The sequence below is a fragment of the Sceloporus undulatus genome, chromosome 6, assembly GCF_019175285.1.
Source record: "Sceloporus undulatus isolate JIND9_A2432 ecotype Alabama chromosome 6, SceUnd_v1.1, whole genome shotgun sequence".
Classification (NCBI taxonomy): domain Eukaryota; kingdom Metazoa; phylum Chordata; class Lepidosauria; order Squamata; family Phrynosomatidae; genus Sceloporus; species Sceloporus undulatus.
This window is the reverse complement of record NC_056527.1, coordinates 108,103,775-108,128,734: the sequence shown is the minus strand read 5'-3', so window position 1 is coordinate 108,128,734 and position 24,960 is coordinate 108,103,775. Positions and strand designations below refer to the sequence as shown.

The 24,960-nt window shown below is 42.0% G+C and overlaps 1 protein-coding gene and 1 pseudogene across 5 annotated transcripts in view; both read left to right on the top strand.

The window, feature by feature from the left end:
* LOC121932716 (major vault protein) overlaps positions 1 to 24,960 on the top strand; it is a 35,307-nt gene that overhangs the window by 5,023 nt on the left and 5,324 nt on the right. The window contains exons 2-14 of one of the 5 annotated variants that reach the window (XM_042471633.1): positions 5,483 to 5,597; positions 5,910 to 5,974; positions 7,089 to 7,218; positions 8,534 to 8,729; positions 9,922 to 10,045; positions 10,970 to 11,101; positions 11,186 to 11,280; positions 13,702 to 13,938; positions 16,274 to 16,399; positions 17,122 to 17,280; positions 18,517 to 18,755; positions 21,747 to 21,944; positions 24,037 to 24,172. In XM_042471633.1, coding sequence (XP_042327567.1) covers positions 7,097 to 7,218; positions 8,534 to 8,729; positions 9,922 to 10,045; positions 10,970 to 11,101; positions 11,186 to 11,280; positions 13,702 to 13,938; positions 16,274 to 16,399; positions 17,122 to 17,280; positions 18,517 to 18,755; positions 21,747 to 21,944; positions 24,037 to 24,172 — 1,764 coding nt within the window. In that variant the 5' untranslated portion in view covers positions 5,483 to 5,597; positions 5,910 to 5,974; positions 7,089 to 7,096. Of the gene's footprint in view, positions 1 to 5,443; positions 5,598 to 5,909; positions 6,056 to 6,639; positions 6,659 to 7,088; positions 7,219 to 8,533; positions 8,730 to 9,921; positions 10,046 to 10,969; positions 11,102 to 11,185; positions 11,281 to 13,701; positions 13,939 to 16,273; positions 16,400 to 17,121; positions 17,281 to 18,516; positions 18,756 to 21,746; positions 21,945 to 24,036; positions 24,173 to 24,960 lie in introns of those variants that run through there. The other 4 variants (XM_042471635.1, XM_042471634.1, XM_042471636.1 and 1 more) reach the window with 4 other exon arrangements.
* On the top strand, positions 8,816 to 8,968 carry LOC121935811 (annotated as a pseudogene).

The following is a 24,960-nucleotide window of genomic DNA, read 5'->3' as shown; positions in this document are numbered from 1 at the left end:
CGGGATAAAGTTGGCGCCTGCGCAGTGCGAGCGATTGGCAGCTGCTAGTCTCTCCTCCCCTCGTTTCCTGTTTGATTTAGGCTCAGAGATAAGAGTGACAGGTTTCAGAGCAATTGAACGTCACCCAAAACCTCTCTTTCAATTAGGGCTGGCTTTAGGCTGGGAATGCGCTGCGAGAGGGAGCTTTAATTCAGTCTTAATTAAATGTGCTTCTGTTATGCAGCACTGCCGCCTCCCTCCCTCCCTGGGAAAGCCATAATATCCACTCCCAGAGAAGGACAATTAGGCCCAGAATCCACAAAACAGGGATACCTTTATTGGCCAAATAAAATGCACAAAAATTTACAATGCAAGCTTTCAATGCTCCTCCACTGGATTCTTCATCGGAAAAAGGCACAATAACATCCAAAATCCACAACACAGTGATACTTTTATTTTACCAACCAAAATGCACAAAATTTATGATGCAAGACTGTAATTATGCATTTCTGATGCAAGTTGTTGATGTTCCTTCCTTCACTTTTCTCACCTTCCTCTGAGTCTAATCCTGCTTTTCATTTACTGTGCTCTGTGTATAAATTAAAAATAAAGCTTAATAAACGCAGCCTATTCTGACGCCTGAAAGGACTGGAAAGCATTCTTTTTTCTCCATATTATGTACTTGCATTAATTAGCCTCTTGTCAGGACAATGAAATATTATGACACCCTATTTCTTACAGAATAACCCACCATTCTTTACAATCTACAACCAATGGCTTTGCTATCATCTATAAAGCACCTCTGATTTTCTTCTGAGATCCTTTGATCCATTAGCAAAGATATGTTTGCAATATGATCTCTGGTGCCTCTTCTTTTTCTCACCCCAACTTCCACACCTGACATTTCTCACTCCTTTTATGATAAAACGCTTTGTTGTAAAATCTTGAGCATTACTTTGATTTCATTGGAGATAAAGGTCCAGTGGTTCCTACAATCCCTTGTGTCCCCTTTCTTTGGGACTATAATGTATTTTAATTGTTTGCAGTCTGTCAGCCACATCAATTGCCTATGATGATAACATGGACGGTTTCTTCCTGGATACCTGCGCAAAGTGTTTAAATTTCTTCCTTTTCTGCCTTTTTTGTTGGAACATATACTTGGATTATGATTATCCATAAATACTTTTCCTGTAATAAATATCCTAATTCTTAAAGTCTTTATGTATCACAGGGGCATCCGTCCTACCTATATAATAAACCTATTGCATTACCCCTGCTTCCCCAAGGGATCCTGGGAAGTCTAAGGTGACATTTTTGTGAGCGTTTCATTGGGTTTTAAGGCAGCTACAATTCCCAAGATTCCTTAACAGCTCAAATAATAATAGTTAAGCTATTTTAATTTCATAGTGTATTGCTGGCCCAAAATGATGGAGCTGGGGATGATGATGATACAGGTTGCCTCTCCTTTATCCAAAATGCCAGAAGTGTTTTGGATTTTCAAAAGATTTTGGAACGCTCATATTCTAATAATGAGATATTTTGGAGATGAGACCCATGTCTAAGCAGAAACTTAATGTAACCGTTTCATATACACATAGCCAGAAGGTAATTTTGTGCAATATTTTTAATAACTTTGTGCATTAAACAAAGTGTATTTACACTGAACCATCAGAAAGCAAAGGTTATCTCAGCCATCCATTTAAAAGTTGGATCATTTTGTATTTCAGAACTCCACATAAGGGAGACTCAGCCTTTACATATTTGATGGTCTAGTACAGAATGTCCTGTAATTCATAATGTACTCCCAAAGGAAGAACATTATTCATATCAGCCTATCTACACTGTGATTAGAATGTTTCATAGTCTTTTACAGGGCAATAAACAGACACCACACACATGCAATTCATGTAGAACGGAGTAGAAAATGTTTATGTATCGGCCACGGAGCAGCACTAATTGTATATATTGCATGTCCTCCACTGTGTTAACATGCAGGACAAGGGTGGGGTATATATAGGAAGCAGCTTTTGTTTCTGTTGATGTGTTTCTGTCTTTAACAGCTGTGCTAACTTGTTCTCTGCGCGGGGGCATAAGGCCGCAAATGTCCACAGAAAGGCACACCTGCCGCATTTCCTCTTTTCACCAAGCTGTTAAAAGCACAGGAGCCCTGCCCCACAGCAATTGTTGGTAAGCTGCCAAGAGCCTTGTCTCTAGCAGAGCTTGAGTATCTTTAAAAATAGAAAACTAAGCAGAATTTGGACAAGTTATTACAAAGGTTAAGTCACGCGGTTGGCTTACTTGTCCCAGTACTCTCGACAAGTAATAAACCTCTATCAGAGCATGGAAATTTTGACTTTTTTGGATTACAGCTTTCAGGACCCCAAAATTAACATGGCCAACAAGAGTAACTTTTCTGAGCACAGCTTCTGATTAGCTAATGTACAACTGCCCCAAAACCACAGTAAGAGGTGTTTCCTAGTGTTTCTAATAGGGATCTCATAACCAGAGATTCCATCAAATGAATCAAGATGGCTTGATGTTGTGTTTTTAAGTAAAAATACACAGATCAAAACATACCAGCATTTATTTTAAAAATGAAATCAAACTATAGGCTTATAAACCATCGAAAGGATAGCAGCTGAATAATGGATAGTTATATGCACTCATCTATATCCTAGGCAGAATTAAGATCACTTTCTTCCTCAGCAAAGCTCTTGTGCCTGTAATGGCTGCATAATAAATGAGGTTTGAATAGGTAAAACACTTCAAATCACTGCATTTCCATACTATGTTGAAAGCTTCAGCCGGGATCCTTTCACTCACTCTTACTTCACGGCTCTAACTTGTATGGAGGTTTAGCAACAATACCTATGGAAAAGGTTGCTGTGTTTCTTGAAGGACTGCCTGAGGAGCATAAGAAAGCTGGCTCTGCTTTCTGCCTTGATGCCCATACTTTGTATACACAATAAATCACTACAGCTTAGCATGCGGCTGGTTGTGCGGCAAAATCTTTTGCTAGGGCTGTTGCTTTGAGGCATCACACCTGGCTTTGTTTTTTTGGGTGTCTGGGCCAAAACTAGGGCCAAGAGAGCCATTTTTGTTCTACCATGGATGGAAAATTAGAGCAAAAATAAGGACCACTGCTAAGAAATATGGTCTCCAATAGTCCTTGCATCAACACAAGCGAAAAATTTTTTGGACCTGTCATTCAACCTCTGCATTTTTGCTGCTTATGAAACAGTCTTCATAGGGTTCCTCCACACATTCCCAATCCTCTGGCAACTATATACAGTAGTTCTTTCCATAAGGAAAACCAATCGGACTCAAAGTACTCTCTTTGATTGTCTTCCTCACCCTCTCAGTTATATTAACGTTTTGGTGCCTGTCTGTCTTAGTTTCGTCCGTCTTGTGATTCGATAAATTTGGGTACAATTTAACACAACCTACCCAAGCTTTGTATGGTGTGCTTCACTTGTTGCAAGCATAGTCTGTGTGTGGATGGATCTTCCATGGATATGTGGACCAGAGGGCTAAAATTTACTTGCTTGTATAATTTGAAAGAAATATTTTATAAAATGATATTTATAAGGACTTCTCCCTGGTTGCTTTGATGGTGGTGGGACAGAGAGAAGGGCCTCATCTGCACTGCAGAAATAACGCAGCTTGACATCGCTTTAACTGCCATAACTCAATACTGTTGAATTCTGGAATTTGTAGCTTTGTGAGATATTTAGCCTTCTCTGTCAGAAAGCTCTGGTGCCACGACAAACTACAATTCTCAGAATCCCATAGCAATCAGCCATGGCTGTTAAAGTGGTGTCAAACTGCATTATTTCTGCAGTGCAGGTGAGGCCAAGGACCTGCCCAGAAATACTCAAAACACAGGGAGGAACTTTAAAGAACCTGGTGCATTATTATCTTTATTTGACTAGTTAAATAAATGGTGGCAGATAGCTTGTTGGGAAAAGTAACCACGCATATCAAGCACAGGAGAAATAAGTGGACAGATGATTGGTTTTATGCAGTTGGTGACTCTTTAATGAGTGCTGCAATGGAAATAGAGCTATAAGATAGCTAGAGACACTGTGATCTTTGGATTGATCTTCTGACTTGCTCCTTGCTCTGTGATTGTGTTTCTTGCTCACTGGATGAATATTATGCAGTTCATTGTTTCTTTCTCAGCAAGTTATTGCTATGCTAATTCAGATGGATGATAAATCTCTGGCAATGACATTAAACCTAATGAAGTTTAAATTAAAAGACAGATAAAGCTCTACCTTCACACACTTAATGGCAAAGAATTAATTTCCAATTTCAACATCAACAAATTAATTTTTCAATCTAATGTTCCAAACTCTTCCTGTGACTAAGCTCTACTGAACTAATTTAAAACTTATTAACAATAGATCTTCAGCTTACAAAAGTGAAACCGTTAGCTTTGAATCAGATATACTGTATTTGTTTGGCTGCTTGTTTTATATGCCACCTTTCTCCCAACTTGTACCCAAGGCAGCTTACAAAAGCTACAAACAAGATTAGGTAAAAACCTGAGAATAAAAAAAAAATTGCAAACACAATTAAATACTCTGTTATATTAGAACACCTTTAAATTTTAAAAAGAATAAAATAAATTAAAAAACAATGAAGTATAGCAATCCATAAAGTGCATACACCTTATAAAAGGGTCCCTGCCATCAAGTAATAATCAAAAGACTGTTTAAATTAAAAGGTCTTTGTTTGCTGGTACAAAGCAGAAAGTATATGCATTCTCTGCTTTCTTCTGCTAACCTGAGACAACAAGCAATAATAAAACTTGAAAGCCTCATTATCGTCTCATATATTTGCTAATGCAAAGAAGGCCCATCAATTACCCAGATACTTAGCAGGTTATATCATTATTCCTATTCTGGGAAGGGAGATTCAGCTATAGAAGTGTGTTCTTCTATGGAGTTTATCACACTGGGACTAATTTTGGCATTAAAGAGAGATTAAAGTGCATTTCAAACATCCTGCAAATATAGCAAAATAAAGTGAATAATTATCACATGCGCAAATAAAGCAATATCAGAAATGCATCGTGGTTGAAATCTCAAAAGTAAAAAGATGTGTGTTAATGCTCCTTTGTGACTACTTTAATGGCGGGTTTTGTGCGACATCGTATGAAATCATTTTGCTTAATTACTGTACGCAGTTTTTCTGGGATAATAATGCGATAAACTCCCATGTTTCTCTCTACAACGTCCCTGCCAGGTAGTGATGTTGTGATCCATATGGCCTCCAGTCATGCAGCAAACGACCCCAGTGACGATGCCTGCCCTTCAGATGATGACATGTGCATGTGTTTGTGTGTGTGAGATAGTCCAGGATGAAACTGTAAATATCCCTCCTGCACACTTCCCAGACTGTGGGGTAAATTTTCCTGCGCCTGCTTTGCCACTGCCTTTTGGCCTGTGTTCTCTGAAAGATTAGATGAATCTTTTGCAATCTTCTTCCCCTTTAATAGGCTCTGTGCCACACTGAAGTTTTGCTCCACCTCTACCAGGAAATAAATTCATCTGGGGAATTTCTGGCTAACCCACACAGGATACATCAGAAAGAGAAAACAAGCTCTCTGCACGGTAAGATTTCCCTCTTTCGCTTTCCTCCTTTTCAGTCTTCTCTCCCTTGCTCCTTCTGAGTGAGAAAGGTGAGCCTCCCACTTTTTCACTGGTCCTAGATCCTTCTTGGGCAATTTATTTCCAAGACTGTATCTAGAATTAGAAGGATGGCTGATCAAAGAGCTGTATGAGATCTCAGATTTATAATGATTGCACAATAGGTGGATGGAGAACTTTAGCTTCCCGTAAAACAGTTCCATGGCCCTTTGAGCAGTGTGGACTCTCACTCTTCCTGCCTAGAAATCTGAATGTTTCACCCTTTTTTGTTCCCAGAGCTCAAGTTGCCATAAGCTTGTCCACGATTCACATCTGAGGTTCATCAGCAAGATTCAGATCTGGTAATTAGCTTTCCTAGCCTTTCTGTAATCATAGCAGTCATCACATCTGAAGTTCATATTTTTCAGCAGGATTCAGATCTGGTAATCATCATCATCATCATCATCATCATCATTATTATTATTAAAGCTTTATTTATATAGCGCTGTAAATTTACACAGCACTGTACATACAATCTTTTAATTGTACGGTTCCCTGCCCTCAGGCTTACAATCTAAGAAGACACGACACAAAAGGGGAAGGGAGTGGAGGATGGAGCCAGAAGCCTTTTGGCCTGGGAAGGGTTCAGTTCCTTTGGGGAGGCCTGATGGGATTGGCCTACCCCTCTCTCCCTCAGAAGCCAGGATGGAGCCAGATGCCTTCTGGGAAGGCATCTTTCCTAGGTGTTTATCAGACGAGCTCTCTATTCCAGTGTGCTCTCTAGCAGCCTCCTGTTGCATGCTGGGATTGGCAGTTTTAAGGAGCTGAACTTCTCTGCCTGAGAATTCTAAATACCCCTCCTTAAAACTGCCCATCCCAGCATGCAACAGGAGGCCGCTAGAGGAGTCACACTGGAATAGTACCTCTTTAAGAGCATAGTGTGATAAACATCATAGTCTCTCTATGATCATAGCAGACATTATGTGCCTACGTACTAATTCCCTTTTAAATGGCCGGAGGACGCTGATTCTGGCTTGTGGAAGTAGGTGTGTCCCTGTAATAAGATCTCAAGGGTTGCTGCATAATAGCTTCCAGATACAGGCCAGGCTAGTTTTCTGAGTTTGTTAAAGGATTAAGCACAGCAAATGTGTTGCTTTACTGCACAGTTATACAGTGTACAATGGGTGTTTCTGGATTCCTCTATGCCCTGCCTGTTTGTGGTCGGAGGGATGATGAATCAGAGGCCAAGGTGGGCCAGTCCCACAACTTTCCACCCAACCAGGCACGTTGCCAATTTGGTGGACTTCAACTGCCATCATCCCCGGCCAGTTCACCACCATGAGGGAAATGAGAGTCGAAGTCCAAAACATTGGGAAGGCAACACATTGATGAAGGTTGCTATAGTGGTGTCTTCTCTCAGATGTTTTTACTTAGGCTTCTAATATAATACTGCACTCTTTCTGTGACCATTTTTAGAAGGCAAAATGGCTGCTGAATCAATCATCCGGATCCCACCATACTATTACACCCATGTCTTGGACCAGAACTCGAATGTAACTCGGGTGGAAATAGGACCCAAGACTTATATCCGCCAGGACAATGAAAGGTAAGGAGGGGCCAGGATTCAGCAGGGAGTAGGGGTCAACTAGTACCCACTTGGCTTATTTAGCCAAATGTCTTTCTTGCCATCAATTCTGCCCTCATCCACACAACAAGAAAAATCTCTGCCTCTCTTGAAGCTGCCGGTCACTGGTGTTTATCACACGGTGGTTTTTGCAGCTCAGATCCAGGGTGACTCCTGGTTTAGCTATGTGAATTCACATTACAGTATAACGTGAATGTTTTATCACACCTGATTGCCCTTCTGTTGACCGTCCGAATTGAGGGGGAACCAAATCCAAGGTAAGTCACGTGATACAGATTCAAGCAAAGTGGAGTGAGTGCAAATTGTATTACCACACCAGTGGGATTCAGAGATTCGAATCAGCACCCTTGCACATGCTCAGTGGGGGTCTGAACGAATCGTGACCTTGTATGTTTCCGGGGTGAAAGGGAGCGCAAATTCTTGTTCCCTGTTTCGCGTAAAATAAATAATAATAATAATAAAACTTTTATTTGTATACCGCTTTTCCTTCTGATCAAAGCGGTTCACACTGTGCCAATAATGTGACATATGTCACAATATGAAGCAATATAATACATCAAGCAATACAGTACATTAGCAATTTCATCAACAATTTTACACAATTCAATATAAAATCTGGAGCCGCATATAAAACTATTAAAGGCTATCAGTTGTGGTTGGACATCCTGATCTTGATTAGGGTATTCTGTCTTTAAAGAGAATCAGGAGGGTATGCTTTCTGAAAAAGTTAAGTTTTCAGTGCCTTCTTGAAGGCTTCCAATGTGGAACAAAGTCGGATCTTTTCGGGAAGGGCATTCCAATGAGTGGGGGCTCTCTGATGAGTTGCTACTAATTTTACCCTGGGGTATTCAAGTAAATGTGTCCCCGTTGTTCTGAGGGTGCGGGGCGGATCCGCCGCTTTTCCAGGTTGCGAGGAAGTGGCAAAAGGCCGCTTCCCCGCAGCCTGGAAAGGGGTGTCCTTGGGGCTTGGCAGGGAAAGGGAGAAAGGGGCTGTGTAAAGGCTGCACCAGCGACACAAACCCAGGAAGGAACTCTAAAATGGAGCTCCTTCCGGCGCCGTGGAAAGGGCGCCAGGACATCACGTCTGCGCCGCTCCGTTTGGAGGTGGCGCGCCCGTGACGTCGTAATAGCGGCGCCCATGTGGACAGGGCACCGACATTTTGTACGTATTCTGTACGTACTTGGGTGCCCATTTGTAAAGGGCCCATGTGACAATTGTTTGCTGTAGAATCCAAATTTCTAGATGTCTCTTTCTTCACCTCTTCTCTCAACCTAGGATCATATTTCCCCCAGTGAAGATGGTGATGGTCCCCCCACGCCATTATTGTATCATCCACAATCCAGTCATCCGGGGGGCAGATGGCACCATCCAGCTTGATGTTTTGGGGCAGGTGCGGCTCAGACATGCTGACCTAGAGATCCGTCTGACTCAGGACCCCTTTCCTTTGTATCCAGGAGAGGAGCTAAAGCAGGTAAGGATTAGTGAGTCTCTCCTCTTCACAGAGGGAACTACAGGGTGGAACTATTCAGAGGTTCTTTCTAGTGCAGCTATTAAATCCTGGGTTCTTGGCAGGGGAAACACCTTGATCATGAAGGAGCTCTTCCCAGGGTGAGGCTCATCCATTACACTCTGGGTGTGCTGACCTCTGCTATTTCCCCAAATGTGGGAAATCCAATTGCATAATTTTTGGTAGTGATGCTATGAGCTTCTCCAAAGTGTGGCCCTGGGATCGCCTCTCTTCCTTTGCTCACTATATCCATACTCCAAATGCAGAAGAATGTAAAATGGTGGGAATAGTTGCACTCATGTCCTGTTTTGTGGACCTTGTGAGAGCTTCCTCTTAACTCATCACTGCTACCATTGTGAGGACCTCCACCTGTCCCTTTGCTATGGCATTAAACATAGGACCTTCTGTGTCCTCAAGATTCTTGTGTGAGATCGCATCACTGGATCTCACCACCCTTGAACCACTGCTGCCACAACAAATACCATGTGTCTGAACTCATTCAAAACAATAACACTGTTGTAACATTCTCAGAAGTACAAATGTATAGTGAAGAAATAATTTATTAAAATGAAGTTCAGCATACAGTTTACTTAATACTTACTTAAAACATCTAAATCCTGACTGGCCCTAACTAATACCCCTTCACATCTGTCATGCATATACAGTACCTAACTTTGACACTCACATCTCTTTCTGCCTGACAAACCATTATTGCATATACTGTACTATACCTCAGCATAAATACCCTAAAAACACCAGAGCCTATCTGATCTTGGAAGCCAAGCAGAGTTATCACTGGTTAGTATTTGGAATGGGAGTCTTCCAGTGAATACTAGGTGCTGTATTTCGAATGAAGAAATTGGCAAAACCACTTTTGAATACTCCTTGCCTAAGAAAACCCTATGAAATTAATGGTGCTGCCATAAGTCAACAAGTGATTTGAAGGCACATATACATTTATATCTCACATACATAACCAAATTTTACCTTCTCTGATAAACATGACAACCTTTTCTACAAACGTCCATATCATCACAGACATCCTATAGGCAACAGGCTGAACAGTATGGGGATAGAATGCTAGACTAACTAGGCCTTTATTCTGGTACAGCACAGTTCTTATATTCTTATTCCCTCCCTTTATCTTTCTTTCCAGGGCATTACTCCTTTGCAGGTTGTCTTAGCTAACACTGCACTCCACCTGAAAGCACTCTTAGACTTTGAGGATGACAAGGGAGGCAAATATGTCACTGGAGATGAATGGCTGTTTGAAGGGCCTGGTAAGTGCTAACAACAGGCAGGAATGAACCACAGTTTTGTGGCAGAACACAGATTTTGGAGGCAGAACCTTCTGGCTTCAGTCCCTGTCATCGTCTTTTGAAAGGACTGGGAAGCAGTTGAGGGGGAAAATGTCCTCCTGAGACTGAAGAGTAATTGCTGATCAGAGCAGACCACTTTTTCCTTAACATGTTACCCTCCATACATGTTTGTATTACAATTCCTAGCATCACGGCGTGATAGTAGATGCTCTCAATTTAGGGTGATAGTACTACAAGCCTGGAGGGTGGAAGGCTGAGGATAGCTGGGGTGACCAGTACTGAGTTGGATGCACAAACAGTGTGATCTGGAACATTTGCCACGTTTAGTTGCCATGGTTCGACCCTAACAAATTCTGGGATTTGTATTTTGGTCAGAAGCTTTATAATCCTCTGCTAGAGAATTCTCATGCTTTAGTTCAAGGGAGTGCACTAGAGCTCTCTAGCAGAGGGTTCTATCGAATTACAAGATAAAGAATTCTGTAGGATGGAGCCTTGTAATTGTGAAATCAAACCACTGTAATTGTGAAATGTGAATACACCCCCTGATAAAAAGCTATGCTTAATTTGTTATTTCCTTCTAGCTGTGTTTTAAGTCAGAGTTTAAGACACACTCCCTCAGTGTAGTGGAGTCTCTTTCCTTGGAGGTCTTTAAGCAGAGGCTGGATGGCCATCTGTTGGGGATGCTTTGATTGAGAGTTCCTGCATGGCAGAGGGTTGGACTGGATGGCCCTTGCAATCTCTTCCAACTCTATGATTCTATGATTCTATAATCATTCTGTAAGTGGCAGAATGAGAGTATTAGCTTTTTTAGCATCTGATTTGGGAGCTAGTCTGCTTTTGTAACAACCTCTCATTCATTGTTCAGTTTTGTTTCCTTTTTTTCAGGCACCTACATCCCACAAAAGGAGGTAGAGGTGGTGGAGACCATCCAGGCCACCACCATTCGGCCCAACCAAGCCATAAGACTGCAGGCACGGAAAGAATGCAAGGACAGAGAAGGGAATAAACGTGTGACAGGTAATTTTGCTGCCTTTTCTACAGTCTTCTGTTGGCTTCTTTCTTTTCAGTATGACATATCTAGCGTCTCCCTTTTCTCCTCAGGTGAGGAGTGGTTAGTGAAACGGGTTGGTGCTTACCTGCCTGGGGTTTTCGAAGAAGTAGTAGCTACTGAAGATGCTTTCATCCTGACTGAAAAAGTGAGTGGTCTGTTTGCTGCCTTAATGGTGGGTGAGATGTCTCTCCTAATGCCTCTCCTTAGCTGCTCAAAGTGGGATATAAATATAACAAGAAGAAGAAGAAGAAGCAGCAGCAGCACAAGGCTGTTTGACACTACACAGTTCTAACACTTTGATATCACTTTATTTTAACTGCCATGGTCATATCCTTGGGAACCTTGGGATTTGTAGTTTGGAAAGGCACAAGTGCTGTTGAGACAACTTTAAATACTGCATCAAATTATAAGTCCCAGGATTCCATAGGGGAGAGTCATAGCAATTAAAGTGATATTAAAAGGCTTTGATTTTGTGGTGTGAAAGGAACCTTACTAACCAACAATGAGAGCTTTAGGCAAATATATGCTGATTATTTTAGGTCCCTTCCTTTTGCCCCATCCATCTGAAGAATGTGGCCCCTGATAATTTCTCTGAAACTGAATTTGGCCCTTGCTGTGATAAATAAGGTAATAGCAACACCTTTGTGGGTGGCAACATGCAGAGAGAGAAGACAGAGGCTAGCATCCTGCTTGGGACTTATCTTCAGAAATGGCCTTAATGTGTGCAAAATGGAATTCAGTAGTTTTGCAACATCTATGTTCCCTTAGGAATCTGCTGTGATTCTGCAACATATGAGGCATTCATTGTGCAATGGTAGTCAGCGCAGTGACTGATGCACCATGGCCTTATGTAGAGTGGGCAGCCAGCAGTTCACACAGAGGAACACAATATGCATCTGGGCTTCTGCTAGGAAGTGCCAAAGTACAACGGGAATGCCTGATGTGCATCTGAAGTATCCATTGTACATCAATGCCTAGTGCCCAGATGCATATTTTTGCAGTTTACTAACAGGGTTTTGTTGCATCTCTGCAACATAGTGACAGATTCATAAAATTGTGAAATGCAGACTGTGATGTAGAATCTCAGCTAGAGGGAAAAATAACCTGGGACAGGGTTGTGAACTGTGCAGACTATGAACCATATTGGCATTACCTAGTATGTTTCCCTCTCCAGGCCCTTAGCCCACCCCCCTCAATGCTGAAAACAATGCAGTCCCTCTAGTAGAGTGTCACACTTCAGGAAACCAACAGGGGCATGATTCTCCAGTTTAGACCCCAAATAACCTTTTGTCAAAACTGAGGTTAACCATTTGGTCACTTCTAGTTTCAGAAAAATTGGAAAGTGGTGTCTTCAGGGAGTTACTGGTTTGGAAGAGCAGGAAGCAAAATGGGACATGAGAGCCAGCGTGGAGTGATGGTTTCAGTTCTGAATTACAACTCTGGAGACCAGGGTTCGATTCCCAGCTTGGCAGTGAAACCCATTGGGCGACCTTGAGCATGTCACATGCTCTCAGCCTCAGGGGAAGGCAATGGCAAACCTCTTCTGAACACTGAGCAGTAGACTATAGTTTCTAAAAATCCAAGCCACAAAAATTCTCTTTAAGCTAATCAGAAGACTTGCTTCTTGTAAAAAAACTGGGTTTTTTTCCCTGCAACAAAAGAATTGGCAGAGGCATCAATAGGGAGGTGCAGGGAGTGCCAACTGCACAAGAGGAAAGTCGCCCGAAAGAGGGATATCACTCAGTGGGGCAGTCCACTCGACAGGACTGGTGTGGCTGCTGGGTGATCACAAGCCATGAAATTAATTGTAGATTAAATGTGTAAAAATAAAATAACCCATGTGTTCATTAACCAGCATAAAGTAGTTAAGGCCCAGACAGACAGGCTGGGAAAAACAGAAAGTCACTGGTTTTGTTCTTGCCCTTTTAATTTAATATATATATAGTTGTCCCTTCAAGTCTGTGAACTTGAAATCCGGGGACTTGAAAATCTGCGGCCATAGCACGCACCCTGCATGCATGCACCCCATTCAAGCCTATAGGGCTTGAATATGTGCGAGTTTCGGAACTCGTGGGGGGGGGGGTCTGGAATAGATCCCCCACGAGTTCCAAGGGGTAACTGTGTACACACACACACACACACACACACACACACAGTTTCTTTGATGTTTTCCCCATTCTGAAGTCTTCCTAGGCAACTCTCAGCACTGACAAGGACTTTTTATTGCCATTCCCCAGGTCAGTTTAAAATATCCCAGTGTTTCCCAAAATGAAATATACCTCTCCATGTCTGTCTGTCTGTTGAAAGAGTAATGCTAACAATGAAAAAATGGTCCTAAGGCTTAGTTAGTGTAAGTCAACAGGCAATTTGAAGGCACATGTGTGCACATGAGCACGTGTGCGTGCACACACATACACACACACCAAGACTAACCAGAATAGACAGGGCCCCAATAGACCTTGTAAGAATCTTGCATGACTCATTTTGTATCAATAGTGTGAGCTAAACAAGAGTGAGTCCATGCAGCCTTCTTCACTCAGACCTGCATCTTTCTTCCCTCTTAAAGAAAGCGCTCCATCTTCGGGCCACAAAGACTTTCCAGGACTTCCAGGGTATTGTCAGGAAGACTGGGGAAGAATGGCTGGTCACCATGGCTGATACTGAGGCCCACATCCCTGATGTTTATGAGGAAGTGGTGTGTGAGGTTAATATCACCACTCTGAACAGTCACCAATACTGTGTGATTTGTGATCCGGTGGATGCTGATGGCAAACCCCAGCTCGGGCAGAAGAAGGTGGTCAAGGTATGTGGCTACTTCCAACGGGTGTAGGGACTGAGATGGTGCACTTGTTCAGCTGCGGAGAACATCATGCCAGTTTTGTACTCATGATTGTATCTCCGTCTATCAGTTTGTTTTAAATTTGCTTTTAATTTTATTGAGGCTTAGAACCCATAGCTAAAAAATTGAGGGAAGACTTTGGGCGACCAAAATGGTGAAGGGTCTGGGAACCATATCCTATGAGGAACGACTTAGGAAGCTGGGGATGTTTAACCTGGAGAAGAGAAGGTTAAGGGGTGATATAAAAGCCCTATTTAAATACTTTAAGGGATGTTATATTGAGAAGGGAGCTAGCTTGTTTTCTGCTGCTCCAGAGACTAGGACACAGAGCAATGGATGCAAGCTCCAGGAAAAGAGATTCCACCTCAACATTAAGAGGAACTTCCTTTACAGTAAGGGCTGTTTGACAGTGGAACACACTCCCTCTGAGTTTAGTGGAGTCTCCTTCCTTGGAGGTCTTTAAACAGAGGCTGGATGGCCATCTGTTGGGGATGCTTTGATTTAGATTTCCTGAATGGCAGGGGGTTGAACTGGATGGCCCTTGCAGGCTCTTCCAACTCTATGATTCTATGCTTCTATGATTAGGGAGAACATCTTGATAGTCAGAGCTGTTTAACTCAGTGGAACAAACTCTCTTGGAAGATGCAGGGATCTTCTTTGATGATAATACGTATGCAGCATTTGGACAACTCTCTTTTAGGGTTGCTCATCATAGATGTGCCCTGAGCAAAGATTGGATCCTAAGGTTCCTTCTAGCACTTACGATCCCATGATCAACATGTCATGTCCAGGAATTCCATGGTGTGCAAATGATTCTAGGGCATGTTCTACAGTGACTATCTATTAATTCAATAAATTCTGGTTAGGCAGGCTAGACTGTAATGTAGCCTTGCCCTACAACATACCAAACATCCACCTGCTGCATGAAAATACTTGTGGTAGGTATGTTATCTTTCAGGAAACCTCCTTCACAATTGTTAGTCTTCTCATTAAGGTGGCCTTGATTAACTTGTAAGACAGGGGTTTCCAAGGAGCCCTTAGGGCTCCATGTGCACTTCCCAGGTACTCTGCGGCCACTCCAGGAAAATTAAAGAAATAAAAATTGGATGAAATTAAAGAATAATAATATGTTCATATAAACACACACACACACCGTATTTTCTGGCGTATAAGATGACTGGGCGTATAAGACGACCCCTAACCTTTTCAGTTAAAATATAGAGTTTGGGATATACTCGCTGTGTAAGACTACCCCTCTTTCAGCGCACACCGAATAAAAATTTAAAAAACATCAGGTTTGATTTCAATATGGTAATTTTAATTCAAATGCTTATGACATGCACTTACTTAGCAGGAAAACTTGTTGTATACAAAGCCTGCTTGGATTGGTCAGCTCTCCGTGCCTGCCCAGCCCTCCCAGTCTCCAAGACTATCAGAACGGTAGTGCAGATTCTGCAGTCCAGTTCAGAGGTTTCAGCACCTGCCCTATAAGACGACACCCAGTTTATAAGATGACCCCCGACTTTTGAGAAGATTTTCTTGGGTTAAAAAGTAGTCTTATACGCCAGAAAATACAATATATATTCCTGAACACCATTGACTTGTAAGACATAGGGTAGGCCTCTTAGGGGCTCTGCCATAGAAATAAGGGCTCAGTGAGTCAAAAAGATTGAGACCCCCTGTTGTAGGGTATTTGCATCCATTCCTAGACTATAATCCACAACCATCTCGTATTTCGCAGCACTGCTAGAAGGAACCTTGGAATCCAACCTTTGTTCAGGGAACATCTATGATAAGTAACCCTAAAAGAGAGTTGTTCAAATGCTGCATAAGTATCTTCATCAAAGAAGATCCCTGCATTTCCCAAGAGAGAGAGAGAGAGAGAGAGAGAGAGAGAGAGAGTATTTGTAACCTTATCAATAGCAAGCACATTTCTATACTGCTTACCTATGTACTAAGTGGTTTACAAAGTGTAAGCTAATTGTCCGCAACAACCTGGGTACTCATTTTTGCGACTTGGGAAGGATGGCAGGCTGAGTTGACCCAGAGCCCCTAGCTGATATTGAACCAGTGGCTGCAGTACAGGCATTTAACCACTGCACCACCGAGCCTCCTTGTGCTATTTGTGTGTGTGTGTGAGAGAGAGAGGCCCACGAGGATAAAACAAGAGAGACAGTGTTTTCCTCTGTCCTTGTACATATGGGCAGGAGGGTTGTGCGTTTAACATAAGTACAGCAAGGCACCATCTTTCATGCAGGTTGCAAAGTCTCATTCATGGTTTTCTCTATCATTTCCTCAGGGGGAGGTTTCATTCTTCCTGAGGCCTGGAGAGTGGCTGGAACAAGGCATCCGAGATGTTTACATCCTTTCAGAAGAAGAAGGTCTTCTGCTGCGGGCACTCTGCCTCTTGGAAGATGTGAATGAGGTAGAAGAGTCTGAGACTCTGTTGTTGAACAGAGGCAGAGATTGGAAGTTATTAATTGCAAATAACTGGCTAGTTGTAATAAATTCCTTACAATAAATTCAATAGTGAAGGTATAACTAAACTACATTATCATTATAATGTAATCAAGGGTTAACATTTCTTTTTTATGTGCAACTAACTTTTTTCATGCTTTTGTAGTTATAGGGGTATGGCTTCACTAAATAAAGCAGGAGGAATATCACATGGTTCAAATGCTGGCTTGTATTTTGCCTCACGCTACAACTTCATGTTGAAGTGGCTATGAGGTGAACAACAGGAGAGCATGTCCTGCCAGTGACTTTGCAGCAGCAGATTGTTTTCTTAAAGTAACTAAAATTAACTAGAACTGTCAGCTCCATTTCTTTCAAGAAATGAGAAAGTAACCATTTTTTTAAAATGCAGCTGTCGCTGTAACACCTTTGAAGAAGCCCTTGAACTATAACTGTAACTAATCATCTTTTAAAAGTAACTTCCCAGACTGTGAGCGTGGGGAGGAAGGCAGGTTGTCAGATGTGGATGGACATTAGAAACCCTTCCCATTACTATAACTGATGTAACTGTAACTGATAATCTTTTAAAAGTAATTTTCCAAACTCTGGAGTAAGGGGAGAAGGGCAGGATGGCTGATGTGGATAGACATTGGAACCTCCTCCCCTCTCTGTCTCTGCTTCATGCTCACCCAGGATGATGAAAAAGTGTTACGCAAGCCAGGCGACCGTTGGTTGATCCGGGGACCCTTGGAGTATGTGCCGCCAACGGAGGTGGAAGTCCTGGAGCAGCGCCATTCCATCCCACTAGCAGAGAATGAGGGCATCTATGTGCGGGATATCAAGTCTGGCAAGGTAAGCAGAGCAGATAGAATGGCACTTTACTGGATAGTGGCTGCTTTCTGGATCAGCTTCTATCCATCTCAGATAAAACATGCTCATTAGCAGCACCCTTGGGATACACACCTTAAGAGGTCACTGCTGACAAAAGTATCACCGCCCTCTGTCACACTTGATATCCATTATTTATTAACCACTCTTCAGCCTAGGCTCTTGGAGTAGTTTTTTTTAAAGCCACAGTTAGTAGTGGGTATGAAGAATATCCTATGATTTCTGCTTAGGTTCTTTGGTTTTGGCCCTTTGGGGGTATTAAAAAGAGGGCTTCATTCATGCACAGGACCTTGGACTCTCCTTCATCTGATGCTGGTGCTCCCCCTGCATTGCTCAACTGCAGCATTTAGGTAGTGTGGAGAACACAGTGATTAGGTAGTGTGAGGAAGATTTGGATTGATGGATGAATTCCAGAAACATATCCATATTAGTTTGTTGCAGCAAAAACAACAAGGTGTCCTGTGACACCTTAAAACCTAACATATTTATTATAGCATGAGCTTTCATTCATTATTGTCCATTTCACAGATCTATGGAGTAGTATACAGAATTTCAGATCAGATTGTGGAAAGCTAAGAGTCAGGGGGAAATACAATGCAAGGTGACAGCTGGATTATTAACACCATCTTTCACACAACTGTTGCCAATGACACAACCATCCTTGACTTGTAATTCTGGCTAACATCCCATATCTCTGAGAAAATGGGCTATAGTCCACATAAAGTCATGTTCTGATCTATTTATTAGTTTTTGAGGTGCAACAGGACTCTTTTGTTTTGATTAATAAGGTTTAATTTACATTTCTGGGATCTGAGCCAGAACCTGAAAGCAGGAAGCTTCTAAATAACACTGAAAAGTACCTTTAGTGAATGATCTTAACTATGTAGATGTGTATCACCAAATAATGTAGTGCTGTATTAAGTGATTTATGGAATATCCATTGTAGTTTGACTGCCACCTAATTGCCAAAAAGGTATGTTGCTTGTTTGTATTTACTATGCAGTAACTACTATGCAGTAAAGGCAAATTTAAATGACATCTTTAACAAGTCTTAGGCTATGTAAAGTAAATACATAACATCATCCAGCATATTTGGGTAAGTTGTAGGCAAGAATATTATTGTGTATTTTCCAGTCTATTAATATTAGAGTTTAAGATTGACCCTTGCCCCCTCCCTTCTCCCTGGTCTTTTTCTCACAGGTCCGGGCTGTTATTGGCCATACTTACATGCTGTCCCAGGATGAGGAGTTGTGGGAGAAGGATCTACCCTCCCATGTGGAGGGCTTGTTGACCTCAGAAAGGAATCCTGTGGTCGATCGTTCCAGAGATGCAACAGATGGGAGCAACCCAGTTTACCGTGACAAGACACGGGCTGTCTCCTACCGAGTGCCACACAATGCAGCTGTGCAGGTGTATGACTACAAAGAGCGTAAATCCAGGTGAGAGAACCCGGGTATGTTTTTAATTCTGACTGCTTTGTAACAACAGATAAGAGTTTTTCACAGTCCAGAATAAATAAGACCCTGGAAACATCTGTATGTTAAGGAAGGAAAGAGATGACCATAGAAGATTTCAGAAGTGGGGCGGAGTGAGAGAATGAACTGGAGTAGCACATGAGCTGTGCAATTCAAAGGAAGGTTCACCTTTTGTATTCTATCCCATAACCATCTAACTGTAGCTTCAATATTACTCTAACGCTGCATCTGAAGAAGTGGATTGATATCCACAAACGCTCATGCTATGATAAATCAGTTTGTCTCAAAGGTGCTTCTAGATCCTTCCCCCTTCCTTTTTTCTTTCCTTTTTAACATGTCTGTCCTTTGAAAACTGCTTCACTTGAAAGGTGAGAGGAGAAGGCTAACAGAGGAGGAATTTCTTAGGGGCCAGCACTTAATTTCTAAAATATGAGCCATACCTAGCATTCATATCCTAGAAGCCAGTATTCCTAATTAAGCTGAAATAGATCCTTGTGTTTTCTCACATGTCCACAGCAGGTACCCAAGTGGCAAGGCAGCACTCTGAGAGGCTGGAGATGGACTGAGGCCTTCTGCATTCCTCCATCCACTCTTCCCCTCCTAAACAAGACTTGCCTCACTCAAAGTGGTGGCCTGTGGACCAGTTCTGGTCTGCAAGCCATTGGTTTCCAGTCCACCCTACAGAGAGTTTCCAAGAAAGAAAGAAATACTTGTTGACAGTGGATGCAAATGTGATTCTAGACTGTGGCACATGGGGGGGGGCGAGGGGTGAGATTGACAGTCTCTCATATCAGATGGCTTGAGAAGCCCTGAGGTAGAGAACCAGAACTGGGGAAAAACCCACTCTTTTGAACTACAGCTTCAAGAATCCCTTGATGACTGAGGGATTCTAGTATAGTCCAAAGGATAACCTTCCCAAGATTTGTGTGGACCCTTAAAGTGCTGAAGATGAATTTCTACAGCCTCTTTTCTGGTGCCTTCTTTGGGCAGCCAAGGAAAAGGGGGAGGTGTTGATTTCTCAGGTAAATTACATATGTTCAGGAGAAGACACTCCCAGGGCTTCTGTCTCATGTTACACAAATCCACAACTAGGAGTCTTTTATGAGTAATCTTCCCCAATTTGTCTTCCTCAGTTGCTAGTTTTGCAGCAGCAGTAGCACCACATTCAGTTGGCCCATGTTTTTCTCTCTCTCTGATCCTGATGCCAAGGATGTGACGTTGTGCTTATTCTGCATGATGAAGAAAAGGTACTCTCATTTTTTTAGAATGAGGCTTGGCACCAAAAGTAGATTGTGTGACTAAGGCTTTTCCCCCTGAGCTAGCTTTTTCTCATGTTAGCTCTTTTTTGACTAATACTAATTTATCATCCTGTCCTGCACCCTACTTTGTTTTTCAGCTTAAGGCAGTGTATATGAACATCTTGCAGAACCTGGAATCATTACCTTTGGACTACAACTCCCAGAGTCTCCCACCCAGCTTGGCCAATGGATGAGGGGTTCTTGGAGTTGAAGGCCTCCCTCTCTCTATTCTATGCTCTGGTTCCTTTCCTCACATTTTATTCTTCCAACGTATTTTATCATCACACACATTTGATTCTTCCAACCACCCAGAAAAATAGGTTAGATAAGAGCAGGGAGTATGTGTTTGTATCTCTCTCTCTTTCTCTCTCTCCCTCCCTCCCTCCCTGTCTCTCTTTCTCTCTCTCTCTCTCACACACACACACACACAACACAAAGTGTGTACCTCAGGGTCACCCAGTGAGCCTCAGATACCATCACTGCCAAACTGTTGCATTCTGGTGTTGTCATTTGTCATCCTGTTTTGACCAGTCCTCATTTGTAGTTCCATTTTGTAGTAACTTCTGGTCCAGTGTGGGACAGGCAAAAGCACCATTCAGTGTTTGTTACAGCTGTCATATCTCTAATTAAAACTTCTCACAGATTTTGCTTGTTTGTTTCTGTGCAGCATGACTGCAGTGAATTGCTTTTTGACAAGTCAGTCTCTGTTCTCTGTGGTAAACTAGGGGTGGTTACTTTTCTTATTTTTATTTTTTAAATCCGTGACATTTTGCTCTAAAGGGATTTTTAAAAATGATAGCTTAACCACCACCCCCCAACAAATGTTAACTGAATGAGAAGCAATTTTCCTAATTCCACAACTGCTCTGAATTACAAGCGGCAAGAGAGGAGGAAACATATAATTAACACTGCAGGAGACCTTAGCCCAACACAACTTAATCTTATGAACAAGCAAGAAGTTTTAGCTGTTTAATCTGCTGCAGCAAACCACCCATGTGGCTTCTGATACCTTGAAAAGAATATAATAAATCTATTTTATTCTGAGCTTTTATAGTCTATAATTGTATTCATTCTGTGTGTTCGTACTGTGTATGTACCTAAAACACTAGGTAGCCCTTCATGCATCTAATGAGGTGGGACAATAACATTTCATGGTATCAGAAATTTGTTAGGCATGATCCCAGTGGTTCATCTTAACTAGAGATGACCCACTGAATCGTGACATGGTAAGTCAACACTTCCATAACTTCCATTGATACAGTGGACCCTTGTTATCTGCTGGAGTTTGGTTCCAGGAACTCCTGTGAATAACAAAATCTGTGTATGCTCAAGTCCCATTAAATGCAATGGCATAGCAAAATGGTGTCCCTTAAATAAAATGGAAAAATCAAGGTTTGATACTTGAAATTTATCCTTTTTTTGAATATTTTTTGAAGCTGTGGATGCTTGAATCCGTGTATAAAAAATCCGCATATAAAGAAGGCCAACTGTATATTGGGTCTACTTTAGTTAGAACTGACCCATGCCTTAGTTGGTTGTTTCAGTGTTGTAAAAATGTCTTAACCCTTGAGGAAAGACATCACAGGCTGATACTGCATGACTTTTCATAATTTGTAGACCTCAGCCATTTTAATTCTGTTTCTCTTCTTCTTCTCAGGGTGGTTTTTGGGCCAGAGCTGGTGCTTCTGGGGCCAGATGAGCAGTTCACAGTCCTGAGTCTGTCGGGGGGCCGTCCCAAGCGCCCCCATGCCCGCCGTGCCCTCTGCCTCCTCCTAGGGCCCGACTTCTGCACCGACATTATCACTATTGAAACAGCCGATCATGCCCGTTTGCAACTCCAGCTGGCCTACAACTGGTGAGTTGGAGACTACTGTTTTGAGGCTACTAAGTTTTGAGGCTGGAGGTGAGAGAGGCGCCCCAACATGGAAGCTATCGTACCATAGTAGCGTGGTGAGGGCATAAGCCACTTTGTGGAGCACTGGGAATACACATAAAATGACAGATACTCTATTGCCTTTTTAAGCGAAGCAAGACACTTGATTTTGTGCTCATATAGGCTACAGAAATGTAGGTACATTTGCATGTGTGATGTCCTTTAGGTCCAAGTGGGACGTGATGGGTAGCAATGTTTTGTTTCTCCAGGCAACTGCCCTGTTCACACATAAAGTAAGTGTGGGGTTAACCCCACCACCACCACCATAAAAAAAATCTGTTATTCACCCCATGTTGTTATTAACATTTTACAATTTAATTAACAACATTTCATTCTTCTCTTTTTACAAGAACAAAGAAAGGGGACACAGTTATTTGATATATATTACACAAATCCCATTTTCTGATTTGAGAGTAAATGATTATTAGTGGTGGAATAAAGTCTTATACAGGCAAGACCATATGGTGGAGGGGAGGAAATTTGTCCTCTCCTTTTCACCTTTACAGACACTTATTAATGTCTGTCTGTCTGTCTGCCTGCCTGCCTGCGTGCGTGCGTGTGTGTGTGTTTGTGTATGCATCTAAGTCACCTGTTGACTTTTAATGACCCCATTAATTTCATAGGATTTTCTTAGGAAAAGAATACTCAGAAGTAGTTTGCCATTGTCCTCTATATCACCTGGTGTTCCTTGGCAGTCTCTCTTCCAAGTCCTAACAAGGCCAGACCCTGCTTAGCTTCCAAAATCAGATGTGAACCAGTGCCTACCAAATATTTCAGCCTTCTCTCTTTTACAGTTGGCCCCCTATATCCACGGATTCTTTATCCACAGATTCAAGCATCCGCAACCTGAACATATTTTAAAAATATATAAATTCCAAACATCAAACTTTGATTTTGTCCTTTTATATAAGGGGCACATTTTACTATCCCATTGAATTTCATGGGACTTGAGCATCCATAGATTTTGGTATCCATGGGTGCTCCTACAACCAAACCACAGCAGATACCAACTATACTTCTCAGTTCCTTTTTTTAAAAAAAGTAATAATTTCCCCCTTTGTTTCCTGCATTAGGGACAGCCTAGAAGAAAACAGCTTAAAAACAGCCAGGAATAGCTAAATAATAGGTATCAGATTTTGTAAAGTTCCCCTCTTCCACCTTTTCTGTAAAATGTAGAACCAATACCATTCCCATCTTCTTTTTAAGTAAACCAGAAAGTCCTGACATGACTCCCTGTCGTACCTCATTTGGCCTGAAGCAATTTGAATTTTAAATTAATATACCGGGAAATGAAGATATTTCAATAGCACCAGCTTCAGAAGTTAGGTTCTGTGTGTGGAAGTGGATATTCTTCTATCAGCTAACCTTGAGGTTATGGAATTCCTTTCCCTCAGAAACGTAGATGGCACTTTCATTGTCTACATTCATTTGGCAAGTCAAGACACACAGCCAGGCTTTTGGAAATGGATGAATAAAGATAAGACCATGGTATTTAACATATTACGGTAGTGTTTTGAGCTTCTTATATTGGTTCTAAGGTCTGTTTGCTTTTAAATGTTATTTTATCAATACTGAATTATTTCACCATGGGACCGTTAGGTGAAGGGTGGGCTATAAATTTAAAATTGCAGATAGATACATGAGCAAGTATAGAAGGAAAGGAATGAATACCATCACGAGAACATAGATCACAAAGTTGGAGACACACCCATCAACAAAGGCTAAGCACCTTGGGGTCCTCAAAGCCCATTCTGTATTTCAGGGGTAGGCAACTGTAGCCCTCTAAATGTTTCAGGTCTGCAACTCCCATCTCTTTTACTAAATGAGGGATTATGAGAATTGTAGTCCCAACAACATTTGAATGGCCACAGTTTGCCACCCCCAGCTCTCAGCAGTGGAAAACAGTCCTATCAAGACAGACAGGCAGGTTTTCTGAACATTGAATAAACACTACTGTTATGTTCTTTGTACAGTCATGAAGACTATAAAGTGTTTGCTCCTGTTTTCTCATCAGGCACTTTGAGATACCTGCTGCTGCTGAAGCATCTCGCCTGTTTAGTGTCCCAGATTTTGTAGGTGATGCCTGCAAAACATTAGCCTCTCGCATCCGTGGGGCTGTGGCTGCCGTCACATTTGATGACTTCCATAAGGTGATCTCTCTCTAGTCCTTTTGCCTTTTTTACTTCAAACCTCTGTCACTCAGAGATCACAACCAGGCACATCTTTTTCTGTCTCTCTGTCTTATCTTTTCCTCTCTTTGGGCTCATGTTCCTCTATACCAGATGGAAGGATGCAGGTAGGTGAGGAGGGGCTGTGAGAGGGCATGGACAGTTATGTTTATCCCACAAGTTTGGTCAGCTTTCTCTGAAACTTACACATTGTAGCCTGCACCCTGCTATGTATTGGTTTGAGCATGTAAATTGGGCAGGCTTGCCTTTCCCTTCCCTGTTTTAACTCCCTTTAAAAAAAAATAGGCTGTTATCTGAAGGTTACCAAAAAAATATTATTTTTTAATTGTAGTCTGTAGCTTGGCTTAATATCAAGCCCACACTTTGGAAAAAATACTTTTTCTTTATTACAGTTACCCCAAACTTTTCAGCTAGTTTGTCTATGGAATTCTGGAAGTTGTAGTCAAAAAGTGTGTTGTCATTTCCCAACTAGACCTCAGAGATACATCCCATTAATCCCAGCAAGTCAATGGCCATGCTGGTTGGGACTGATGGAGTGGTCATCCAGCATATCTGGGGAAGGCTGACAGAGGCAGTTACTTTGGGCTTGGAGAGACCTACTGTATTCTGTTCTGACAATTGTGTAGAATTGAAGCATCTTCTCCTTGGCATATAAATAGGATTAGATGTTGAGTCTCACTTATCCTGAATTCTGGAACCCACTTTTTTCATGGGTGGCTGAGACAGTGGCACCTTTGCTTTCTGATAGT